We start from the raw sequence: 21,458 nt of genomic DNA on the forward strand, positions 1-21,458 counted from the left end.
GAATGCAGATGGGCTGCTGTCTCCTAGTGCTAGTACTGTACTTCTCCATATATACCAGCATGTGGGGCTCTGTCAGCAGTGTATCTTTGACCTAGTCTGGGCGTGAGAAGTGAAATCTGACCTACGGAGGCACATAAGAACTGCATTTACAGCAGTTTTGCAGATGATGTGATGGAAAACAAACTCTTCAGCAGAGAGAGGCAATGAACATCTCCTGCGCATATTTACATTTCATATTTCACATCTCTTCTGAGCCATCATCTCCATGATTCACTTTCTTTAAATCAAAGAGCGATAACGTTTTCAGAATCGATACTTGGGAGGTACTGTAGTTGTTGAAAAGTGGAAATAATCTTAGCAATAGCAACACCCATCATAAAGCAGCTTCTGGGAATGTCTTTGCTATAGCAAGCTGGAACGAAACTGACTTGGCGGTGTACTTTCTCTCCCTGCCGCCACATTGATCAGAGCCAGGCATGCACCTGCACGGCCAGCCGTGAGGCGGCAGAGACGCAGCCTGCACAGCTCCCACCTGCGCCCGCTGACCCAGCACGTTTACGGCTGCAGGCCGAAGACAACCTGCAGTTGGTACGAGCCGCACGTGGCAGAGCTGAGCTACCCTGCGTGCGACCCGCTCCTTCCCTCAGCGAGGAGCCCCTCCACCGCCCAGCGCTGCGCAGCTGAGAGGTGCGCGCCCGCGGCGGGCAGCCCGTGGCCGAGGCCTCCGCTCCTTACACCGGCGGGCTCCTCCCCGCCGCCAAGCCGCCGCCGCGCCTGCCCCGCCTCAGCCCGGCGCTCCGGCCGCTCTCGCCATGCGGCTCTGGGTGCTGCTCAGCCTGCTGCTGCTGCAGGAGACGCTGCCGCACGGTGAGCCGCCGCGACCCCTTTCGCGCTGCCACCGGTGGGCCCCTCCCGGCCTCCCCCGCCTCGAGCTCCGCCGCCCCCGCCCGCCATGTCGGGGGCTGGCGGCCATCTCGGGGTGCGGGGGGCTCCCGTCCTGCGTGGCGGGGTCGGGCGGGCTGCGTCCCGCTGTCTGGTGGCGAACCGGCGTCTCTGGCAGGGGATGCGGTTTGTTCGGGGCAGGGAGTTGGGGTGGAGGTGGCGGGAGGCGTCGCCGAGAACAGCCGCAGCCCCTCCGCTGCCTCTTCGTTTCTCTCAGACACGTCGCTCCAAGCCGCTGCTCGAGTCCCTGCGGCTGCCCTGAGGAGGGTTGGCGCTGCGCTTGGTGCTCGATTTCATAATAACCGTAATGTCACTTAGGAGTCAAAGAATACCACTTCGGACCCCGAGGCGTTTCTGCGTGTCGCTGGGAAGAGCTTTTGTTCCCACCCGGGAGCAGCGGGGTTCAATTCCCTCCCCACAGTCTGTGAGGGGCTCTGGGTGCAGATGGGAGTTGGGTCCCGAGTGGTGCTGGCGATGGAGGACAGAGCAGGGGGTGATTCGTGTCTGTCAGGGACGAGTTGTGACTCTTATTCTAATTTCTGCGGGTTTTGTGCGCCGTTGGTCTCTTGGCAGGAAGGACAGAACTTTGTTCTTATCTCAGCATCAGGTTGTGATGAGTTCTTGGCAGGGAAGGGGTTAGCTTTTGGCTGGGGAAGGAAACTCCTAACCAAGCCTTGGTTTATTTAGACTTTAACATCAAGAGAACTTAGATAATTCCCTACAATTCGTGATGTGGCTCCAGCCAGTGGCTTATCCTCTTCTGATGCTGCCAGCTGTTATGTGAGCAGAGGGACATGATGGAGAGGGAAAGCAGGCACTGCCTCCTTCTGCTGCTGTTGGCAGTGTGTTGTCAAGGAAAGCTCTGGGAGCAAGCTCAGGGCCTGGGGCAGGCTCATGAAACTGAGGGTCTGTAGAGAGGTCTGGGCTCAGGGTTGCATGAGGAAAGGAAAAGAGGCAACTCCTGCAAGTGATCCAGGGAACATGGGCAAAAATTACTGTAAAATGCTTTGCCCCAAGAGCTGTGAAGTGCTGTCTGGGAAGGCTGTAGCATCTCTGGTTGTTACAGACAGGCAAAACACCCAGAGCAACGAGGCTGAGGTAGGAAGGGGTCTCCAGGAGTCCCTTCCAGCATAGTTTTCCTTAATGACTGTTTGTAAAGGGACAGACAAGGAGTTGCTGTACTAGTGTGGTGTAGAAGAGGATTTTGACTTGAAGATCTGTGGGTGTATGTTGCAACATCAAGTGTTTTCTATTTGAGAAATAGGCAACAAAAACCCGGAATGAGAAATGAGTTGCAACTTGGGCTGAAGGTTCTCCAGGCTTGCTTTCCTGGCTCATCTGCTCTATTAGTGAGGTTGAGCTGCATGCTTCCTGCTGTGTCATCCAGAGACTCATTTATGCGAGCAAGTAATGTGGTATGTTTAATTTATTGAAGTTCCAATAAGGTCTTCTGATTTCAGAATAGCACTCCTGACATTGCTAGTTTGTGTTGTCAGTACGGGGGCTGACTTGGATGGCAGCTTTTCTGTAGATCATCAGTGTCCAGCCCTTTGACTTTCCTGCACCAAGCTGAGTGAAGAGGAGTTGTCTTGGGCCACGTGTCAAATACGTAATATGCTTAATGTATGTATTTAAAAAAATCTTTAAAATACAAAAAGAAAAAAGCACCCAAACCAAAACTATTGGGGTATTTCACCTTGATTTTATGAAATTAATGTATTTGTCTGAATTGATACGAGCGGTTGCAATTCTTTGTGAGTTGTCTCTTTGTCAGAGATTTGCTTGGATGAGATTGTGCTTCCCCTGCTTCGTCCTTGAAAGTGGATGTTTACAAATGTACGTACTGCCACAAAATGGTGACGTGATTAAGGCATGACTGTGAAGCGAGAGGTATCTTCCTCTGGTGAGAGAGGGCTTATAGAAGTGCAGTAAGGAGGCATGATCGGATTTTTGAGTTGAATTATCTGATTGCAACCCTATACATTCTGTTAGAAAATCTGCAGGTAATGTATGTCAACTGAAAACACAGTGTTGCAAATATGTAGAGGGGAAAAAGAAGTGTTGCTTCTTTTTTCTTTCCACTCTTGAAACCTACTGTGAAATTCCTTTGCCAAAATGGAAAGCACAGCTACATATTTTTTGCTGTTCACAGGACTGATAAATCAAAATACATACTCTGGTTTGCTGTAAAACCAGCTAGCACTGTAGGCAGCCCTGATTTCAGCTCAGTGTTAACAGCACGCTGATGTTTGGCTGCTGCTGAGCAATGGGTGCTTGCTGCCATGCTGGTGTGGGATGGGCAGGGCTGGGCTGCATGCTGCCTTGTGGGCTGGATGTGCCTGCTCCTAGAGCGTCACAAGCAGAGCTGTGTCCAGCCTGTTCTATTAATTATGATCACAGAGACTAACTCTCATCCTAGTCTTGGGGTTAAGGATTATTCTTTATGACAACCTGTTGTCTGATTTTCTTCGAGGAAGAGTTCACTGATAGTAATGTGAGTTGAAAGCTCTCTGATGCTGCTAAGATGTAGCACGGGATCTGCCTTGTGAAATGAGTATGTCTGGTGTGTGGGGGGAGCGTGACTGCTCTGCTTCCTAGGTTTCTCAGTGGAGGCTCAAAGACCACCATGGACATTCTCTAGCTGTAACCCAAGCAGCTGTGAAGCTGAAGGAGCATATGTGTGGATGTAGGCGATGCTTCAGGTCAACACTGGATGCATGTTAGCATTCTGTGGCTGATGATTGTGTGGTAACTTCTGTGCATGGTGTTTACAAGAACAAGGGGGTGAGAAACATTAAAGAACAGGGTGAGCTAAATCCTTTGAGCCAGAAGAAGTGCAGTGTGCCATATTTCTGTGACACAGTGATGCATTGTCTCCTGTATGGGCTTGGAGGGTTAGCTAGGGATCTGGAGTGTACCCCTGCGGAGAAATGGATGCAGTGCGTCTGGGAATCACTATTTGGAGCAGATCAGAGACAGAAAGGAAGAATTTTGTCAGTGTTTTCCTACTCTTATTTTTTTCCTTAATCTTGTTCTTTTTAAATAAGAACTACCTTTGTTTACTTGGGCAAAAGTCCAGTGAGAGTGTGAAGTACCCCAAATATGGTGTATTCCCGTGCCTCTGTAAATGGACTAGTTGACTTTGCTCCTTTCCTGGGAAAGTCCTGTAGTTTGAGTGCATAAAAGGAGGACTCTGGTAGGTTCTTTGTTTCCAGATGAGTTTGGTGGTCTGATGCCTTTACCTTAGTAAATAACTGCTGTACCATTTAATGCATTTAAAGGGCACACTGAGATTTGGCCCAGCAATAAGAGGGGATGGATTATGAGGTGCAGGAAGTGGTGACACTGGTAGATATTATGGCAAACTCCGAAGGAGAGCTCGGAAAGAGCATGGCTATGGCTTGTATGGAAGCTCATGTCTCAGGGAGGTGCAGAAGAGAGGCAGCGCTTCAGCATAGGAAGACAAAACCTCCTGTGATGATGGTGCTTCCTGAAGTGTCCTGCTGTCACCTGAAGGGAAATGCCAGGTCAGAAAGGTAGTCTCAGAGTACTGGGGAGAGTGGAATAGGAGGAAAGTGTTTCTCGAGTTCCCAGTGAGCCTGAACGTGTGGAACAGAGGGAGCCTGTGTGGAAAGGAAAAACTTCATCTGAAGAAAATTAAAACCAGGCTTCTGGCATTCAGAATTGGAACGCTCTCACAGGCAAGTCTTTAACAGCTTCATAGCAGCAGTGTCAGGTGTGGAAGAGGACTGCATTTCTCTGGGGTGATGTTGTGAGGACAGGGTGTCGTCAAACGCGTGTAGGGATTGAGGCTGGCAGAACAGCGTAGCAATGGCATGTTGACAAATAGTCTGATTTTAATTAGGGTTAAAATAAGGAGACAGAAACAAGGCTTGTGTGTTTTCAGAAGTGTAGGGGAGAAATGGAACGGATGGCTTGGAACGGAAATGCTTATCTGGGGCCTTGAACACCAGGGCACAGATTGTGCAGGGAAGAGGAAGGAGCCTGCCCTGAGGGAGAAGTGGCAGCTTCTTTTGGAGAATGGTGCAGTCCCAAATGTGGTGCCTGGTGAGCTTTGTCAGTCAAAGCCATCTGAACCAAGGTAGCAGCATTATGAGGGAAAAACAGTGTGGTGTGGGCAAGGGGATGGCTAGTTGTTGAGGCATAAGGAGCAGCAAGGAACATGGATAGAATCACAAGAGTTACTGACTGGTGCAGGCTGGCTTGTGTGTATTGGGGTGTAGCGCTGAGTGTCATCAGCCAGATGCTGCTAGTGGTGGGCTGTTAGGGCAGCTGCTTGGATAAGAGCAGCAGCTTCTGACTTGCTCCTGAGCAGTGCTCACGATTAGATGCAGATGTTGCTTTAGAGCAGCCAGGCTGTAGTTTTAATATTCTTGCAGGAATAATAAAAGCCAAAGAGCAAACTGTTGCATTTAATTTGAGAAAGGGGAATAACATAAGATGAGGAGTCTCCTTAACCCACATCTGAGTCAAATATAAAAACCAGAACAGGGCAGACAAAAAGTTTGAGAAACAGCTTGCAAAAGGGATAAAAAGCAACCATAAATCCTGTCCTTCTCCTGATGGACTGGAGGGGGGGCAGGAAGAGACAGCCATGAGCTTTGTGAGGCCCATAGGAATGGGGCGCTACAGAAACTAGAACTGTAAATTACGCACCTAATTGTCCGTACGCATCCATGTTCTCTGTGGAGGTGCCTGGTGAGATTTTACTGGACAACGGTAACACAATGAACACAAACTGGAAAGTGCAGTATCTTACTGAGCACTGGAATAGCGTTTCTGAGGCAGAATCTTTCTCTGTGGAGGAATCATTAGTGGACATCTCTCATTAATGTGCCAAGAAAGTTGCCTCAGAGCAAATCAACAAGGCACGTCATTTTCAACACGTTCATAAATCCACTTTAAAAAGAACAAACAAAGCTGTCAGTAAAGACTTTCAGAAGGATCTCCAAATGCTAAAACCAGGACCTGAAATTTTGTGTTGGAAGACGCAAACAAAAGAATGACTCTAATGTTGTAAGCAGATTGATGGGTTACTGCTTAGCAGTCACTGCGTAGATGCTGTTACTTGGTAGGTTGATCTTCAAGTTACTCCGCATTATTCTAAAGCAAGGCAGCTCCCAGTGGTTGAATTGCTCTCTGGGAAAGCAGTAAAAGCAGTAAGCCATTTAGCTGGGAACAAAGACATCACCAGTTGTACACCAGTGATGTGACCAGATGTTGAAGCTAGCACACAGCCTGCTTTGCCTTCTTTCCCTTCCACAAAGGTCATGAAATTGAACTGTTTTTTGTATGTATGGATTCCATACAAAGGACAACTGAGTGGAGTAGACTGACCGGTCCAGAAGGGATTTGTTTGCAGCATGCTGCCAGCAGTGCAGTCAGTACCAGCTGTAACCTGTGCTTTTCAGCATACAGTGAAGTTGGCTTTTTTTGTTTGATTTGTGTGATAAAATGCCAGAGTACTTTATATGAAAAAACTGTATTCAGCGTGAATTAGCTGTAAGGCACCGTTTGTGGAGTTTCTGCTGCCTAAAATAACAGTTTTAGGCTCATCTCACAAAAGATGGTGCTTCTTGCTCTCAGTTACAGCATTAAAAAATCTTTCTGATTCATTTACTTAGCCTTTAAAATAACTGGGGTTTTAAAGACTGCTCTTTGTGCGTTGTTTTGTTTTTCCTTTTCTTTGTTTTGTTTCCCCCTTTTTCTTTTCTTATTAAGGCTTTTGCACATGTGGCATGTGGTGAGAATAGCAGCTGTGGGTGAGCCTCTGAGATCAGTCACTGCACTGCTGGGAAATAAGTGCGCTTTTTAAGCAACCACGGCATGCATCTCAGCTCCTGCTGGGCAGGTACACTTGGGATCACTTGGTGATCACTTGGGATCACTCACACTTTTCCAGAACAGTTACTGTCATGTATGGGCTTATAAACAGGGCGTAGGGACCTGAAGGCCAAAAAGGTGAGAGATGTGTGTGCTAAAGGAACAGTTATTCACACAAATATGTATGTATAGGAGTAACTGGTCCTCTGAGAAGTGATCCTCAGTCTCCTCTGCCCAGCACCCAGCTGAGATCCTGAGAGATGCAGTTGTGTTGTTAGATATTTGAGTTGTTTTTTCTTGCTTTCCTCTCAGAAACATTTTGCAGAAGTGCTTTTCAGAAGGGGCTTGCATGTGGCAAAAGGAATCTTTATTCTCTACTTAATCATTGGTTAGCTTTGCTGCAACACTTCAGCTGAGTTAAGGGGTTCCAGGATTTATTGGTTTGAAAAGATGATCTTCAGTCACCATAAATGTTCAGCCCAGAGACAGCTGAAATCCCTGTTAAAAGATATACTTTAAATTATAGCTTTGTGTGAATCGGATTGAGATAGCTCACTTTTCCTTTGCTTTGTTCTAAAAGGCTGCTGTTGCCTCTGGCAGGCGATGAAATCTCTTCTGTTTCTATCTGTTCAGTAAAGGTAAATGGCCATTATAGAGATGTGATGTATTAGATGCTACTTTCAGGTGACTTAAATACTATTTGTAATTTCATAGTGCTTAACGTAAAAGAAAGACAAACCTGCACTGTTACGAGCATTGTAAAAATCACGGCATATTAAAAGGTTATACAGGACTGATGGGTGTGTAACGTATGTATGAAGACAGGGCACTTGTGTAATGCTGCACAATAGATGGCAGTGATATAAGGTAGCATAGAGAAAAGAAACTGGAGAGAAAAGTACTGTATTCCTTTCCTTTCCCGCCTATGAAGTCCTCATGCCTTACATATTTGCCTGTTTGTGTGACCTATAAGTATAGATTTTCCACATGTTGTTGAAAGTTTTTTGTTCTTTTTTGTCCATGGAAATGAGTCACGTCAGACTTCAGAAACTTATGGAAATTAACTCTTTCTCATTTTTCTGAATCCTTTATAGGAAGAACAGAGTATTGGCTATTCTCTGTGATAATAGAAATATATTTACCAGTAGGCTTTTTTCCCTAATTGGTAACACTGCTGCCTTTTCCTTATTTTCCCAGTTTTTGGACAGTCTGCAAAAAGTAAGCATCCAAAAGAAGCAGGGGAAAACAAAATCAAGCCTATCAACAAGAAAGTAAAACCCAAGGGCCTAAAAATGAAGGAAAGGGAACCTGTTGACTCTCCCTCCAAGTCGCAGTCCATACTGATGCAGGTGATGGATAAAGGCCGTTTCCAGAAGCTAGCTGCCACTTTAAGCCTGTCTGCAGGACAAAGCATAGAACTGCGATGTAAGGGGAGTAACGTGACTTGGAGCTATCCTTCATACTTGGACACCTTTAAAGACTCCAGACTCAGGTAAGCTATTTTTCATATCCTGGGGGGGGGGAAGAATGACTGTTTACAATCAAGGTGTCTCATGTAGTAGTCTGTAACAAACGATAAGCATCTTTCAGCCCTCCTGTTACTGCTCTGCAGTGTATGCTGTGGAGGAGTCTTGTTGCATGTGAACTGGATTCCTCAGATGAATCTAGTTTAGAAAATGTGGTCCAGGGTGACACTGGTCTGTTCCAGCCTCCAACAGAGAGCCACGTAAGAGCAAAGCCCAAGTAAAACCCTGAAAATGTGTGAGGTTGGATGTGAGGTACTGTCTGCCAGTTCTGATGCTCTACAGAGACCTGCTTGCTGTTGGGATGTTGCTAATGTAGATATCAGCTGAGAAAAAGATTAATGTCTTGATGAGATTAAAACCCATGTCTCTCAGCTTGCAAAACAACAAATATACCAAGCACTGCTCTAAGGAGCAAGTGATGTTAGTCTTTCCCTCTTCTGTCAAAGTTATGCTCGAGTGCAGGGGGTACTGCAGGATCCACAGTGCAGAAGCGTGACAGAGCTTAATGATGAGGATAGATAGTCACCTTCAGTTTACGAAGGCTTTTTCTTTCATCTAGTGACATCTTAATGGATACTGCATACACAGTTGTGAGAGTAGGATGAGGATCTAAGGACTTTCTCCCTCTCTCTGCCCCACCAGGTGGGTGTCCCATTGATCTAAAATCTCCAAAACCATACGTTTGTTGGCCTTCCCAGTTCTCAAGTATAGTACACGTGTATTTTAGTCTAGATTGAATTTAATAATCTCTTTCTGTATTTGAAAGAGGGAGGGCTTACAAAGGAGTTTGGGCTAGTACCATTAGCGCTTATCTTGCCAAGAGAAGAGCTTGTTTTCCCTGCTTGTTTGGTGGAGATTTATGTTTGGGTATCGTTGAATCGCAAGTGCTTGAAAGACTGAGTAGCACTGTGAATGACGTCCTAAAAAAGAGCTGTAAAGAGACTTTCTTACATTATTAGATAAGAGCAGAGTATGAGGAAAGTCCTACTGTCCTTTTGTTCCTAAATTAAGTAAAAGTCTGTGGGCTCTTTGTAAATAGCCAAGGTTATCTGCATCTTCCTTACAATTATGAAGATACCTTAAAGTCATAGTCGGTTAATTACTTTCCACTCTCTTTTCAAAGAATAAGGTTAGAAATGGACAGGTATACCCCGTGTCTGTAACGTGTCCCTTTGAAATTCATGATCTGCTTGTTTTCTGACACCTAATGAGTCCCAGAATAAATTGGCCGAATAAACCTCTGCAGTGTGAGGCTTCTATAAATTATAACAACATGCCTGTTTCTGCTGAAGGCTTATCATGGCAGTATCTCTCAACAGATCTTGTGGCTGATTTGAACAGCTGTGTGTGGGGGGGGTCAGCCTTGCCTAAGGCAGGGGGCTGGAACTGGATGGTCTGCATGGCCTCCAACCTAAGGCATTCTATGAAACTACTCCAGTAGGTGGCACACGTCAGCCGCAGTACGGGCCTGGCCTTTTGGCAGGCCAGAGAGGAGTGTGCAAAATGCTACTGAAGGGGAGTACCACGCGTGCGGTGGTAGTTTCCATTTCGAATTCTATCTCACCCTCAGAAGGTGAGTATATGGGCTAGTTGCTTGCACTGGGCTACATATATGGCTCTGTAGACTTCCAGGTTTCAGTGTTAACATTTGGCATTGAAGAAGGTGAGATGTATTCACAGTTCTTAGAGAGGAATCTGAATGTTACTTCATTACTTCACTTGACTACTTGTTCTTCTCTTGTACTATTCTAGCCATGGAAATGGGGTAAAGGAATTAAGGAAGGATATGCGTTTCCTAGCTTTATAATTTGTTATTTTGCAGTTTGAAGTAGCTTAAATTCTTTACCTCTCTGTTCTCATTCAAATCCACAGTATTATTTTGTAACAGTAAAACAGAAGTTGATAATTTCACAGTACTAAATGCTGTGCAATGTAGCTGTAGCTAAGGATGCGTGTAGCTTGCTTAAGTTTTTTATTTTAAAAATATATTAGGCTTCTATTTAAGGATCTATACTGAAATATTTATACATAAGTTACTGAAGCAGTAAAACAGAGTTAAATTGAATCAGCTATTTCAGTTGTAAGCAGAAGACCCTGTATGTAACTAGAGAAAATGAAGCCATGGATAAGTAGCATGCTTCAGACTTACTGAATGGGAAGAATTTATGGAGACACCGACAACTAAATCTTGTGCAATTACATTTTCATCACGGATTTTATGATATCTTTGTTATCTCTGTGTGCTTGGTGCTGTGCTAACAGGTATATGCAAAACAGCCTGCTTTATAGAATTAGTGTTCCTTGGCTTTTGAGAGATTTCACTGAACGTAACTGGAAATATCATAAAGTCCCTATTTAATTAGCAGAGCTGGCAATGTTTCTAAGTGAACTGGCAGTAGAAAGCATCATTAACAAGGTTGTCATCTACATGAGGAGCTTAGACCTTTCTTTCTGTGAGGCAGAGGAAACCTGTAAGGTTTCACAGTGGTGATGGTGTGCGTATCTTTGTTAGTCGGAGGCTTTTGGTGGCCCTGCCAGGCAGGGGGGTTGAAGCTTCATGTTCCTTGAGGTCCCTTCCAACCCGGGTCATTCTGTGACTCTGTGACTTGGGCAGATGCTGATGCTGAAGGCGCTGAGGTCTGCTGCTTTGGGATAAGGAGGGTGTTTTGGTTTGAAGCTACTTAAATTTAGCATCCAGGTAATACATTTCCTATGGATGGTTACAAGAAGTGGTAGGGATAAAAGCTGCGTGTTTTCCTCCATGCCATGCTGATTGTGTCTTTGTCTCACCGGTATGGAAAGCAATAGACAGCAGCTTGGAGGGTGGCTTTTTTAAGAAGAGAAGTGCTGTCCCACCCTGTGCAGCATGAGTACATCCTCATGTCTGGAAGGTTTGTGTGCCAGCTTAGTAATGCTGCCAAAATGGGATGGCTGCAGTGCCATACGGTGGTACACAGTAGATCAGTGACTGCTGGCCCAACTAAAAACTGCACCTACGGTGTGTGAGAAAGATCAAAAACAGAAATGAATAAAGAAAAGAAGGGCAGGCACATTTTCACTTTCGTATGTTTGAGAGCAAAAAGTTTCCCTAGACAGTGCTGGTCTGTGCAGTGCCTGACTAGAGCATGGGTCTCTCCCATCTCAAAACATGGCTGTGTTTATTGTTGAATTTCATCTGGTAGATAAATCTTTGTGGAGTGGAACTGCTGCAGTGGAAGAAACTGGGGCAGAGGCGGGTATGTATTGTGTGCATATTGGTACACAGGCAGGAGTGCTTTCGTAGCTATTGAGAAAGTAGAATGTTGTACAGGGCAGAACTGGGCTGCTGTGAATTAAGACAGGCTCACTGGCTAAGTGCTTTGTTACCTGTGTCCAAGTGTCGCTCAATTGCATGTGCTTTGAAGTCTATGAGTGGTCAGGTTTTTCTTCTTGCCTTAAGCAGTAAGGTTGTTCTGTCCCTCTCCTTGTGCTTCAGGCAATTCCATTGCGGCACTACCAGTGCAGCTGCTGGAGTTTGCCAGCTGCTCTGAAGTGAGGCTGTGCACACTATATATTGTTTTCCTTTGGCTTTTTCTAGCTTCTGAACTTGGCACAGCTTTTCTGCCAAAGGTCTTTTGAACTTAAAATAACTGAAGCTTAATAAGGTAAGCGTATGGAAAAGGATTGTGAAGGTTTGTCCTTTTTTTCTGTGAACAGCCACAAAATGTTTCTGTTTAGAGTGTTTTTGCTTTGTGATATGTAAAGCACAGCAAAGCTTTGGCTTTTGAGAAAAGATTCTCATCATTTAAAATAGTAATGAACTGAAAGCTATCCTAGAAATACAGCCCAGCTGATGCACTTGCCATTTCCAGCTTACTTCACATAGTCTGTTTTGTCTGCTTAGCACGGCCGTGTCACAAGCCTCAACATTTCCATGCTTTCAGATGCCAGGTTATGTTAGTGCATGTTTGTGGAAGTACCTCACTGGGCTATTTCCATTGATTACTGGATAGCTTGTTCCCAGTTAAGTAGAACACACTGTACAATAATCAATTAACTCTGACCTTGTTTTTCTCTTTTTTGTCTGCTGGGATTTCAAGCCATAGTTCAATGGCTGCTTTTAATGGTTGGAGGCTAAACGTCCTCGCCTGATGGGTTCTCTATAATGTTGATGTTAGTGCTTGCAAAATATGTTGTGCCTGAGTAGCCATATAGCTTAGGAAATGTGAGCTGTCGATCTAAATAATCAGAGACTAGAGCATGTTTCAGATTTCCCTTTCCTTCTGCTTGAGTATTATACACAGAATCACAGAATTGTAGGGGTTGGAAGGGACCTCTAGAGATCATCGAGTCCAACCCCCCTGCCAAAGCAGGCTCCCTACACCACGTTGCACAGGTAGGCGTCCAGGCGGGTCTTGAATATCTCCAGAGAAGGAGACTCCACCACCTCCCTGAAGGTGGTGTCCCTGAAGGACACAACAGGATCTCTTGTGCAATTAGGAATTAGTCAGTGCTTATTGAAAAACTGAAAATGTTTGTAACGTAAAGTGCACGTATAAAGAATGACAGTGTTAACTTTCCCATTTTTCAAATGACAGAATCAGTTGAGGTCGTGTAGCACAAGTGCACAAGAAAGCATGTTTTGCCTGTGTCTTTAGGCAGCTCTCAAAACTGCTCTGTGATGGATGAGTGTAAAAAGCCTGAAGGCTTTGGTGGGAAGAGGTCATTCTCACCCTGTGTGGGTTGCTTACTTGGTGTGTTTTCATTTCTAAGCTCCCAGCCTTGGCTGAAGGCTGAATGTTGGGTTATGTAGCCTTGGCTCACGCATGCTGGCTGTGAGTGCAGTCTCCTAATGGAGTGCCCAGGGAGCTGGAAATGTCAGGAGCTGCGTGTAGCTGAAAGCAGCAGCCTCTTTGGTTAAGTGAAAGTCAGCAGTTAACAGGAAGCTGCCCACAACCAAGGTGTGGGCTGAAAGGTCTGCAGTAATGCTGCAGTAACACAGTAACAAGGTGGTTTGGAGGAGAAAAGCTCCTTTAAAGCTTGCTAATCCTCCAAATAAAGGATTCAATAAGTCCTGCGTCTACCTTAAAAAGTAACTGCTGTGTTAACAGAAAGAAATAGGAGGATGGTAAGGAGAGAGAGCCCACAGCTTAGCTAGAGCAAGGGAGCTGATGGGAATTCATGCAAGCTGTGTCCGGACCCAGCCTGAAACACTGAAAAGGAGTTTGTTATTAAATACCTCAAACTAGGAAAAATCTCTCCTGACTTACAGTAAAAATGACTGTAGAATTCAGTGTCTTGTAGAGCAAGAAACCTTTGTGTTCTGGCCATGCTACCAAGTAAAAGCAGGTGGTTGAAAATGACTTTTTTTACAGGCTGGGGCTGCAGTGACATGCATCATTGCTGCCACATGTTTGTTCTGACAGGGTCCATAGACCACTTGCACTGTGGGACTGAAGCTTTTGCAGCCCATCAGACGGCAGCGTAGCACAAGCTATGAACTCTGACACAACCTGTCTGCAAGAGCCAGAGAGCAAGCATAAAAATAAATAAGAATGACACTGTGCCCATTGAATTTCATAGTTAGGACCCTTAGAAACACAGCCATTATCTGCACGTATAAATCAATTTACAATCTCAATCCAATGAGAAGATGTTTATGGAGAAGGAGGAAAAAATGGCAGAGTTTTTTTGTTTTTTAATGCAGTTTCCTCGTGATGCTGCTATCATACTTCCAGCAGCACTCATACCATGCTCTGAAGTAGCCAAAGGATGAAGAGGAAACACGGTGATGGGGTTGAGATGAGTTGGAGTGGGGCAGAGGGGAAGGCAAGGACACAACGAGTTGAGATTGAAGGTCTTTGTGATGGATACGCAGGTGGAAAACTGGGCCACTGTGTTAAAGATGGGGAAGTGTTTGTGCTGAAAAAAGGCATCGATCATTGAACAAACTGTTGTTAAAGTGGCTGCTGCTCACCAGTGTTGCAGTGTGATAGTGGAGAAATGCTGCAGCTGAAGTAAATGGTATCAGGAAAGGAACGCGATTCACATGGCTTGACTTGGAGTGTGAAAATATGGGATATATTTAGTCAACTGCAACAACACAAACACATTGTCTGGGGGCAATCGCAGCCCATCTTCAAAACAGGGATTCTGGAATGAATTCAGGAGTGAACTATATGTGGTGAAAGCTTACCATGCGTGGAGTTAAAATCAGGAAACTATTCATGTGTGGGTCTTGGCTGGGACAAAGGAGGACTTTGCAACACAACTTTGTAGGAGAAAAATGTGTCTGTTGCAGAACAGGAATAAAACAAATCAGAAGTATAAATGATCGACAGAAATGTGCAAGGAAACACACGAGTGCTTGTCTCTGCCTTTTGTTTCTCTTCACTCCAGTATAAAGCAGCTGGACAGGTATGGTCAGCTGATCCTTACAAACTCCACTGCAGCAGACACAGGTGAATATAGCTGCTGGCTTCAGCTGTGCAGTGCTAACAAATGCAGGAAGGATGAGACAAAAACAGGTTCAACGTACATCTTCTTCACAGGTAATTAATTATTTGGGGGATTATTAGTATATAATGTTGTGAGAATAGATTTGCTAGTAAGGAATAATTCTGTATCGAGTCTTTGACTGTCAAGATGGTTTTCCCCACAATTTGAGGTTTTTCAAATAGCAGATGTTATGGAAGAAAGTGCAGGTGAAGTTTGCAGTTGCTGCTTTGTGTGATTTGTGAGGCCACTTTCCCTGTGGGTTCTGCTAACTGCATACCTGACATAATGCATAATACAAAGCAATCAGATACCCCTGAGAATACTGACGTGTGCTGAGAACCTCCTACAGAACGAATCCAAAGAACTTTTGAAAACGTGTCTTGATAAACAAAGTAACAAAACAAGTCTTGTACACGGTTATGACATTCAGGTGACCCCATGTCCTCAGTTACCTGCAGCTCATTTCAAGTCTTGGTCTCATTGTTCCTGGTGAAGATCCCCAGCATCTGTGTGGCATGTTGAGAGGCAGAACACCCTGCATGGGTGCACTGCCCTGCAGAGCCTGAAATCAGCTGTAGCCCCAACACAATGTGGGCAGGGGCATCATGGAGTAGATAACTCTGTGCAGTTTACTGCAGCTTGCTGCAAAAGAGTGAAATCAAATGGTTAACTTGTTCTTCTAATGGAAATGCTTCACAGGGGTAAAGAAACCTTCGCTGCTAAGAATGCATTACCTCGAATAATGCTAGTGAATATCCCAGTCCAAATGTTAAGACAGGATTGTTTGCAATGGGTTTTGGAGCTAAATAGGACTATAAGGCTGTGCTGAAGCCATTTATCAGAAGTGCTTTATGTTCCAAGGTTACATTCCATAGCAGCTCAGGGAGCTGGGATTGTTTAGCCTGGAGAAGAGGAGGCTCAGGGGAGACCTCACTGCACTCTACAACTTCCTGAAGGGAGGCTGTGATGAGGAGGGTTTGGCCTCCTCTTCCAGGCAACAATCAGGACCCAAAGAAATGGCCGCAAGTACCAGAAGAGGTTTAGATTAGACATAAGGAAAAACTTTTTCTCTCAGAGAGTGGTCAGGCACTGGAATGGCTGCCCAGGGAGGTGGTGGAGTCGCCATCCCTGGAGTGTTCAAGAGGCGTCTGGATGAGAAGCTACAAGATAAGGTTTAGTGGCTTGTGGTAGAAATGGTGATGGGAGGATGGTTGGACAGTTGGATGATCTTGTAGGGCCTTTCCAACATTGTGATTATGTGATTCCTTCAAAAAGGCCAAAGTGAACTTCTCAGTCAAGTTACTGTGGTAAATGACTGAGCTAGAAGGAGGAAATTCAACTTTATAAGGAGCGTATCAAATATGGAAATACTCTGTCTAAAAATACTAAATATTACAGGTTTTTGGCACAGAAGTAGATTTAAAAATGTTTGTGTTATAAGGCTGTATCTGCTCCAGATATCTCTAATAGTGCTTATCTTACCTCATGTTTTTTGTGTATGTTACGCTTTAAAAGGGGACAAGTGAACAAAAGTAGATCCAATGAATGGATATTTACTGAAATAGAACTCAAGCTTTTCTTAAGACTGAGAGGTCTCATTGCAGCAAAGACCACTTTGATACACTTTTCTACTTAATGTTTTTTAATGCAAGCTGTGCAAATACACACTCGGATTAGAAAAGCGTTTTTGTGTATTTGAAGCAAAAATCTTTGTGTTCATTTTTAACGCCCGTTTTTTCTTATTGCTGCTAAGCCAAGATCTAGCCATTATCCTATTTCATCTCTTTTGCATAGATAAAGAGGAACTTTTTGTACCTACTCCCAGTTACTTTGAGATTGTCTACCTGAACCCAGACAGACCTGCTGTCATCCCATGCCGTGTCACTAATCCTTCAGCCAAAGTTACTCTACACAGGGAATTTCCAGCAGAAGAAATTGAAACAGACGAATCTAATATTATTTATGATGCGAAGAAGGGCTTTGTCTACCAGCACCCTACTTCTGATCATAAAGGTATTGTCTACTGCAAGGCAGAGTCACAGGGAGCACCTCAGATTTCCATCAAGTATCACCTACTCTATGTGGAAGGTAAGGTGACGTTTCCCATGTACTTACATCAACCCCTGTTTCTTCTGATGGCTTTAGAGAACAAGTTTTAAAAACTGGGTTTGTAAAACAAGCGAAGTAGTCACTGAATTTTGAAATCTTCATTAAAACTGTACATGATAAAATCTTACTGGTACGAGCTTGAGCAGTTTCCCAGTGTAGGGTGGGAAGCTGCAGATATGCATCGCTTACCTGTTCCATTAGGCAAGCACAACTTATTTATCAATAATTTCACATCAGGAAGTGACCAATGTCCTGTTTCCTAATGCTGTTCTTCTGTCAGTCCCCAAGGGCCCACCCTCAGCCACAGTTGTGGCATCACCCAGTAGAGCCAAAGTCAGCGATGCCATCCATGTAGCCTGCACTGTCCTGGGGGAGCCAGATGTAGACGTGACCTTCAGCTGGCAGTACCCAGGGCAAGAGGTAAGAGACGCCTGCCTTGGCTGAAATGCTTTTTGTTCTTCATAAGGGCAGTACTTTGGATGCTAGTCACTGTCTTGATTTGGAGTGAAGGTTCTTTCCACTTGTGGTGTCTGCCTCTTGCTAGTACAGGCATGCTGTCAGGAGGAGGCAGCACATCATCTTTAAACCTCAGCCCTTTTCCCTTGCAGGAAAGCCCTGAGAACCTACAAACTGCACAGAAATGAAGCCTGAGAACTATATTGGTGTTAGCTCTGCTGAGCCTGACCTTTGCTCACTCCCTGCCACGGGTTTTTGTCCGAGACAGTTGACCTCTGGCAGCATTTGCAAAGAAAAGTCTGGTCAAAGCCCAGCCGGTGTCAGGAAGTGGAGCTACAGCAAACCATAACGCCTTGCTGATGCCTCTGCAGTTGATCCATGGCTTGGGCACATGAACCATCACAGCCTACAATCTTTAGGCTGAGTAGCTGCCCACATCCATAAGCACAGAGAACTGTTTCTGTTCAGACTCAGCTCTGCTATGGTTTATCCTAAACAGGCCAGGAGCAGGAGAAGGACTGCTGGAAGATAGAGATCTTCACCAGAGGAAAAGGATCTTGTAGGACCTGAAGGATCACAGCAAGCTCCATTTGCTTGCCTTCCCAGTGCTGTGCTGCTGAGAAACTATACAGAACTTGCTAATGCGGCCTTGGTATCAGCACTGGTGTCCCTGAGCCAGTATAGAATTAAGTCGTGTGGCAGTGGGGGTAATTGCTGAAGTGAGCGAATGGAGCTCAGTGCTTGAGGGAAAATTCAAATCTAGAGCCCCAGAAGACTGCTGTAGCCAGCAGGGTAGAGGCTGTAGCGTTCCCTCCACCATAGGAAGGTGTGCGCCTTTTCAGGGGTAAAAAGCAGTGAGAGCTCAAGTGAGCACAAAAGGGGTTGGAACAGTTGGAGATGGCACTGGGCACGTAGAACCAGTTTTCTAATCCTTGCTTAGGTATTAGTTTGTTTTTCGGAGGATTTAAGCAGTTACTAATTTACACCTGTTCAGTCCTTTCCTTTGAATGAGGGCATCCACAACTGCTAGGAGCGTGGAGTGGGTCATCTGGGGAGCAAGGGTGAGGTGGAACGTGGGAGGAGTTTGGCAGAAGAGCCCCTGTGTCTGGAGTCCATTTGAAGTTGGGAAGGAAAAAGGCAGCGTCTCAATAACCAGAGAAACTTGCAGCTGTTGGAGTAAAAAGAAAAATGCTGGGAAACCTGAAGTGCCTCCAGGTCCAGGGGGAAATGATGAGCAATAGTTTTGTGTGGGGATTTTTTGTTTATTCTTATTTTTTTAGCTGAACACCCGCTGCCATCCTCTGTGTGCAGCCACTGGCACTATGTTGACCTGAGTGAAATGTAGCAACAGGCTGCGGTGTTTGTGGCCTACAGGGGGGAGCTTTTATTTCTGAGAGTCTTCGTAATAGTTTACTCTCTCGGAGGGGAGGAGAAGCAGTTCCCCCACTGCTCACATGAGCTTTGTTGGGCTGATTTTTGTTTTTTATTTTTTAATGATTTTTTTTTCGTCAGCTTCCCTTGACTTCTGTACATCAGCCCACAGGAACTGGCTACGAACCCCATTTTACATCCTTGCTAACTGAGAGCAATTAGAGTACAAACAATTGAAGGAATTTGAGGCTCAGCTTGGCCTCTTATAACTCTGTACCTCGTCAGTGTGTGTCCCTTGCTGCTTTTGCATCTCTCTCAGTTGAACAGCTGTCCAGGTATGGTTTCTGGCTGGTCTTGGCCCAGCGGTTCTACAGAACGTTATGCAGAGCTGGCACACACTGCAGTAATGCCTTTCCAGCCCTGGTTCAGTACAGGCAGCTAAACATGCAAATTACCTCTTGTTTGCTCTAGATACCGTGCTCACGGTGCAGGGCACGTGTGCTATCAGTAGAGGACTGCACCTTCCCCTGTACCCACCTACAGGGCTTGAGAGACGAACTTTGGCCGTGCAGCCTGGAGCAGGTCTGTGTGCTGATCCACTGCTGGGAACAGCTTCGGCTCTGCCTGAGTATAAGGGGGAAAACTCTGGCTTGGGTTTCTGCCCCAGCAAAATGAATGGCAGAACAGCAGCACTTTACACTCGTTGCAGACTTTTCTTAGTAAGGCAGTGCTTGCATAGCACAAAAGAAATGCTCTGAGAAAGGTTCTTGGTTCCATCCCTCTGTTTGTAAGAGAGTTCCTGCAGTAACTAACAGGTCAGTTACTGCAGCTCCCCTCATTCCTGTACTTCTCCCTTACTTTTCCTGTCAGATATTTTTTCTCTTGCCCCTCCCTGGTGCTTGCATTTGCCTGCTGGGAATGCATACCGATCCATACCGATCCATACCGATCCATACCGATCCACTCCTTCGAGTGCTTCGCTGAAACTATCTTCAAAGCAGAAGGCAATTACTGTGAGAAGAGCTGGGCCAACGGCAGCCCAGCCAGGCAAACAGAATCTGCCCTGCATGGCAGTTACCTTCACTTTTATTATGGTCAGGGAAGTTTCCCTTGCCGTATTCAAGAATTAACATAGGCTTGAATTCCAGCGTACAGCAGTACGTGGTTTTCAGACTGGGAACAGGAGGCGGCTGCTCAAGTAGCACTGTCTCAAAATTGTGTTTGGTTTTTCTTTCTTTCAAGGTAGTCATTGCTGGCTGAAAACACCCATCACTGCCCAGGCAAAGCCTGACTGCATTGGGAGCCATCCCTAAGCTTCACCAAGACCAGCTTTTCCTGTGCTGGTCATTTTGTGAGTTCAAGACTGTAGCTTTGGCTCCAGATAAGTGTTGAAATTGCTGTTTGCTGCTACTGGCTTCAGCCTTGCAGATCCATATTGATTAATGGCTAATATGCCTAATTCATTAAGCACAAGGAGATGGTTTCCAAGCAGAAGGCTTTTTCTCACCAGTTTTATCCACAGTATTTGCGTAGGACAAGCCAGCATGGATAAACCTGCTGCCATGTGTGATGGAGGCTGGAAGGAAAGCCTTTAGTGGCTCCTCAGGCCAACTGTTCTTCTCCATTCCTTTGTAAATGCAAAGGTGATAAACAGTCCTAAAAGGGAATGCACGTGTGGAAGAAATGTCCTGTTGTGAGCAGAAGGAAGAAGTACTTTAAGGCATATTTCTAAGTATCCTCATACATATGTATGGATTTGAAGTTGTATATGATTCTTTTGGAAGATATAGCATGAGAACTAATGCAGAAGCAGCTGTGAATTGTTGTTGATCTGTATGTTATTTCATACGGCATCTCTGAAACTAGAGTAAGAAGAATTACCTACAGAATGTGATTCAAAGCTGCTCTGTCTATCTGACTTCTTGCCTGGGAGCTTAACAGAGTAGCATCACTAAACATGCTTGCTTTATTTCTTTCCTCTTCAAACAGCTGGAGAGGCCTGTGATCATACAGAACTTCTGGAGACTGATAAACAGGGGGACCGGACACACCACAAGAATCTCAAAGAGCGTTCTCGTTATTGAGCACTTTGAAGCCAGAGATGCTGGGAACTACATTTGTATAGCTCAGAACCCACAAGGAGCAACAACAGTGGCGACTAGAGTTGAACTGAACTAATGGAAAGGCTTCTGGGCTCGTAATGAACTGTATGTCGCTTTGCATTTTAGTTCTTCTGGGTTTGTTAACGTTTAAGTGAAAGGTTTCTCTATTACATTCCTTTCCTGTGTCGATGCATTCCATTTTCACTAGAATGCCAGGCCAAAACAAGGCGCCTCACACCTGGCTGTATTCAGTTGTGAGTTAGAAACACTTCACATATTAAACTCAGTAGTATATGTAACGTGTAATCCACTTGAAGCCTGCACACGCATATGGTTTGTCGTACTCGGGAACAGATGCTCCTGCATTTCCCTTCGCATGTGGCCTTTTTCCTCCAGCTCTTACAGGGTGAACCTGCTGGATGGTTTGTGCCTTCTTCCTCTGTGCAAACTCAGGGGATCTTCAATGAAACCCCCCAGTGCAGGTGCATCTCTCCTGGTGCTGTGCAATATAAAACGTAGAGCACTGTACGTGTTTAAAACAAAAAAGCAAAAAGCCACAAAAAAATCTGATAGAACCAGCCAATAGCAATATTGTTTAAAAGCAATTAAATTTCTTAACGTTATAAAACTC

The 21,458-nt window shown here is 45.2% G+C and overlaps 1 protein-coding gene across 2 annotated transcripts; it reads left to right on the forward strand.

Annotated features, from left to right (window-relative positions):
* Window positions 1-666: 666 nt before the first annotated feature.
* Window positions 667-21,458, forward strand: PDGFRL (platelet derived growth factor receptor like). Of its 2 annotated transcripts, none has more exons than XM_072335495.1 (6): window positions 667-867; window positions 7,984-8,278; window positions 14,691-14,842; window positions 16,686-16,877; window positions 17,179-17,318; window positions 20,715-21,451. In XM_072335495.1, the coding sequence occupies exons 1-6, from the start codon at window positions 813-815 to the stop codon at window positions 20,901-20,903; spliced, it is 1,023 nt and encodes a 340-aa protein (XP_072191596.1). In that variant the 5' UTR covers window positions 667-812; the 3' UTR covers window positions 20,904-21,451. The 2 variants fall into 2 exon arrangements, with proteins under 2 accessions (XP_072191596.1, XP_072191595.1); XM_072335494.1 differs by having other exon boundaries at window positions 670-867; window positions 16,584-16,877; window positions 20,715-21,458.

Source organism: Excalfactoria chinensis, chromosome 4 (assembly GCF_039878825.1).
Source record: "Excalfactoria chinensis isolate bCotChi1 chromosome 4, bCotChi1.hap2, whole genome shotgun sequence".
Classification (NCBI taxonomy): domain Eukaryota; kingdom Metazoa; phylum Chordata; class Aves; order Galliformes; family Phasianidae; genus Excalfactoria; species Excalfactoria chinensis.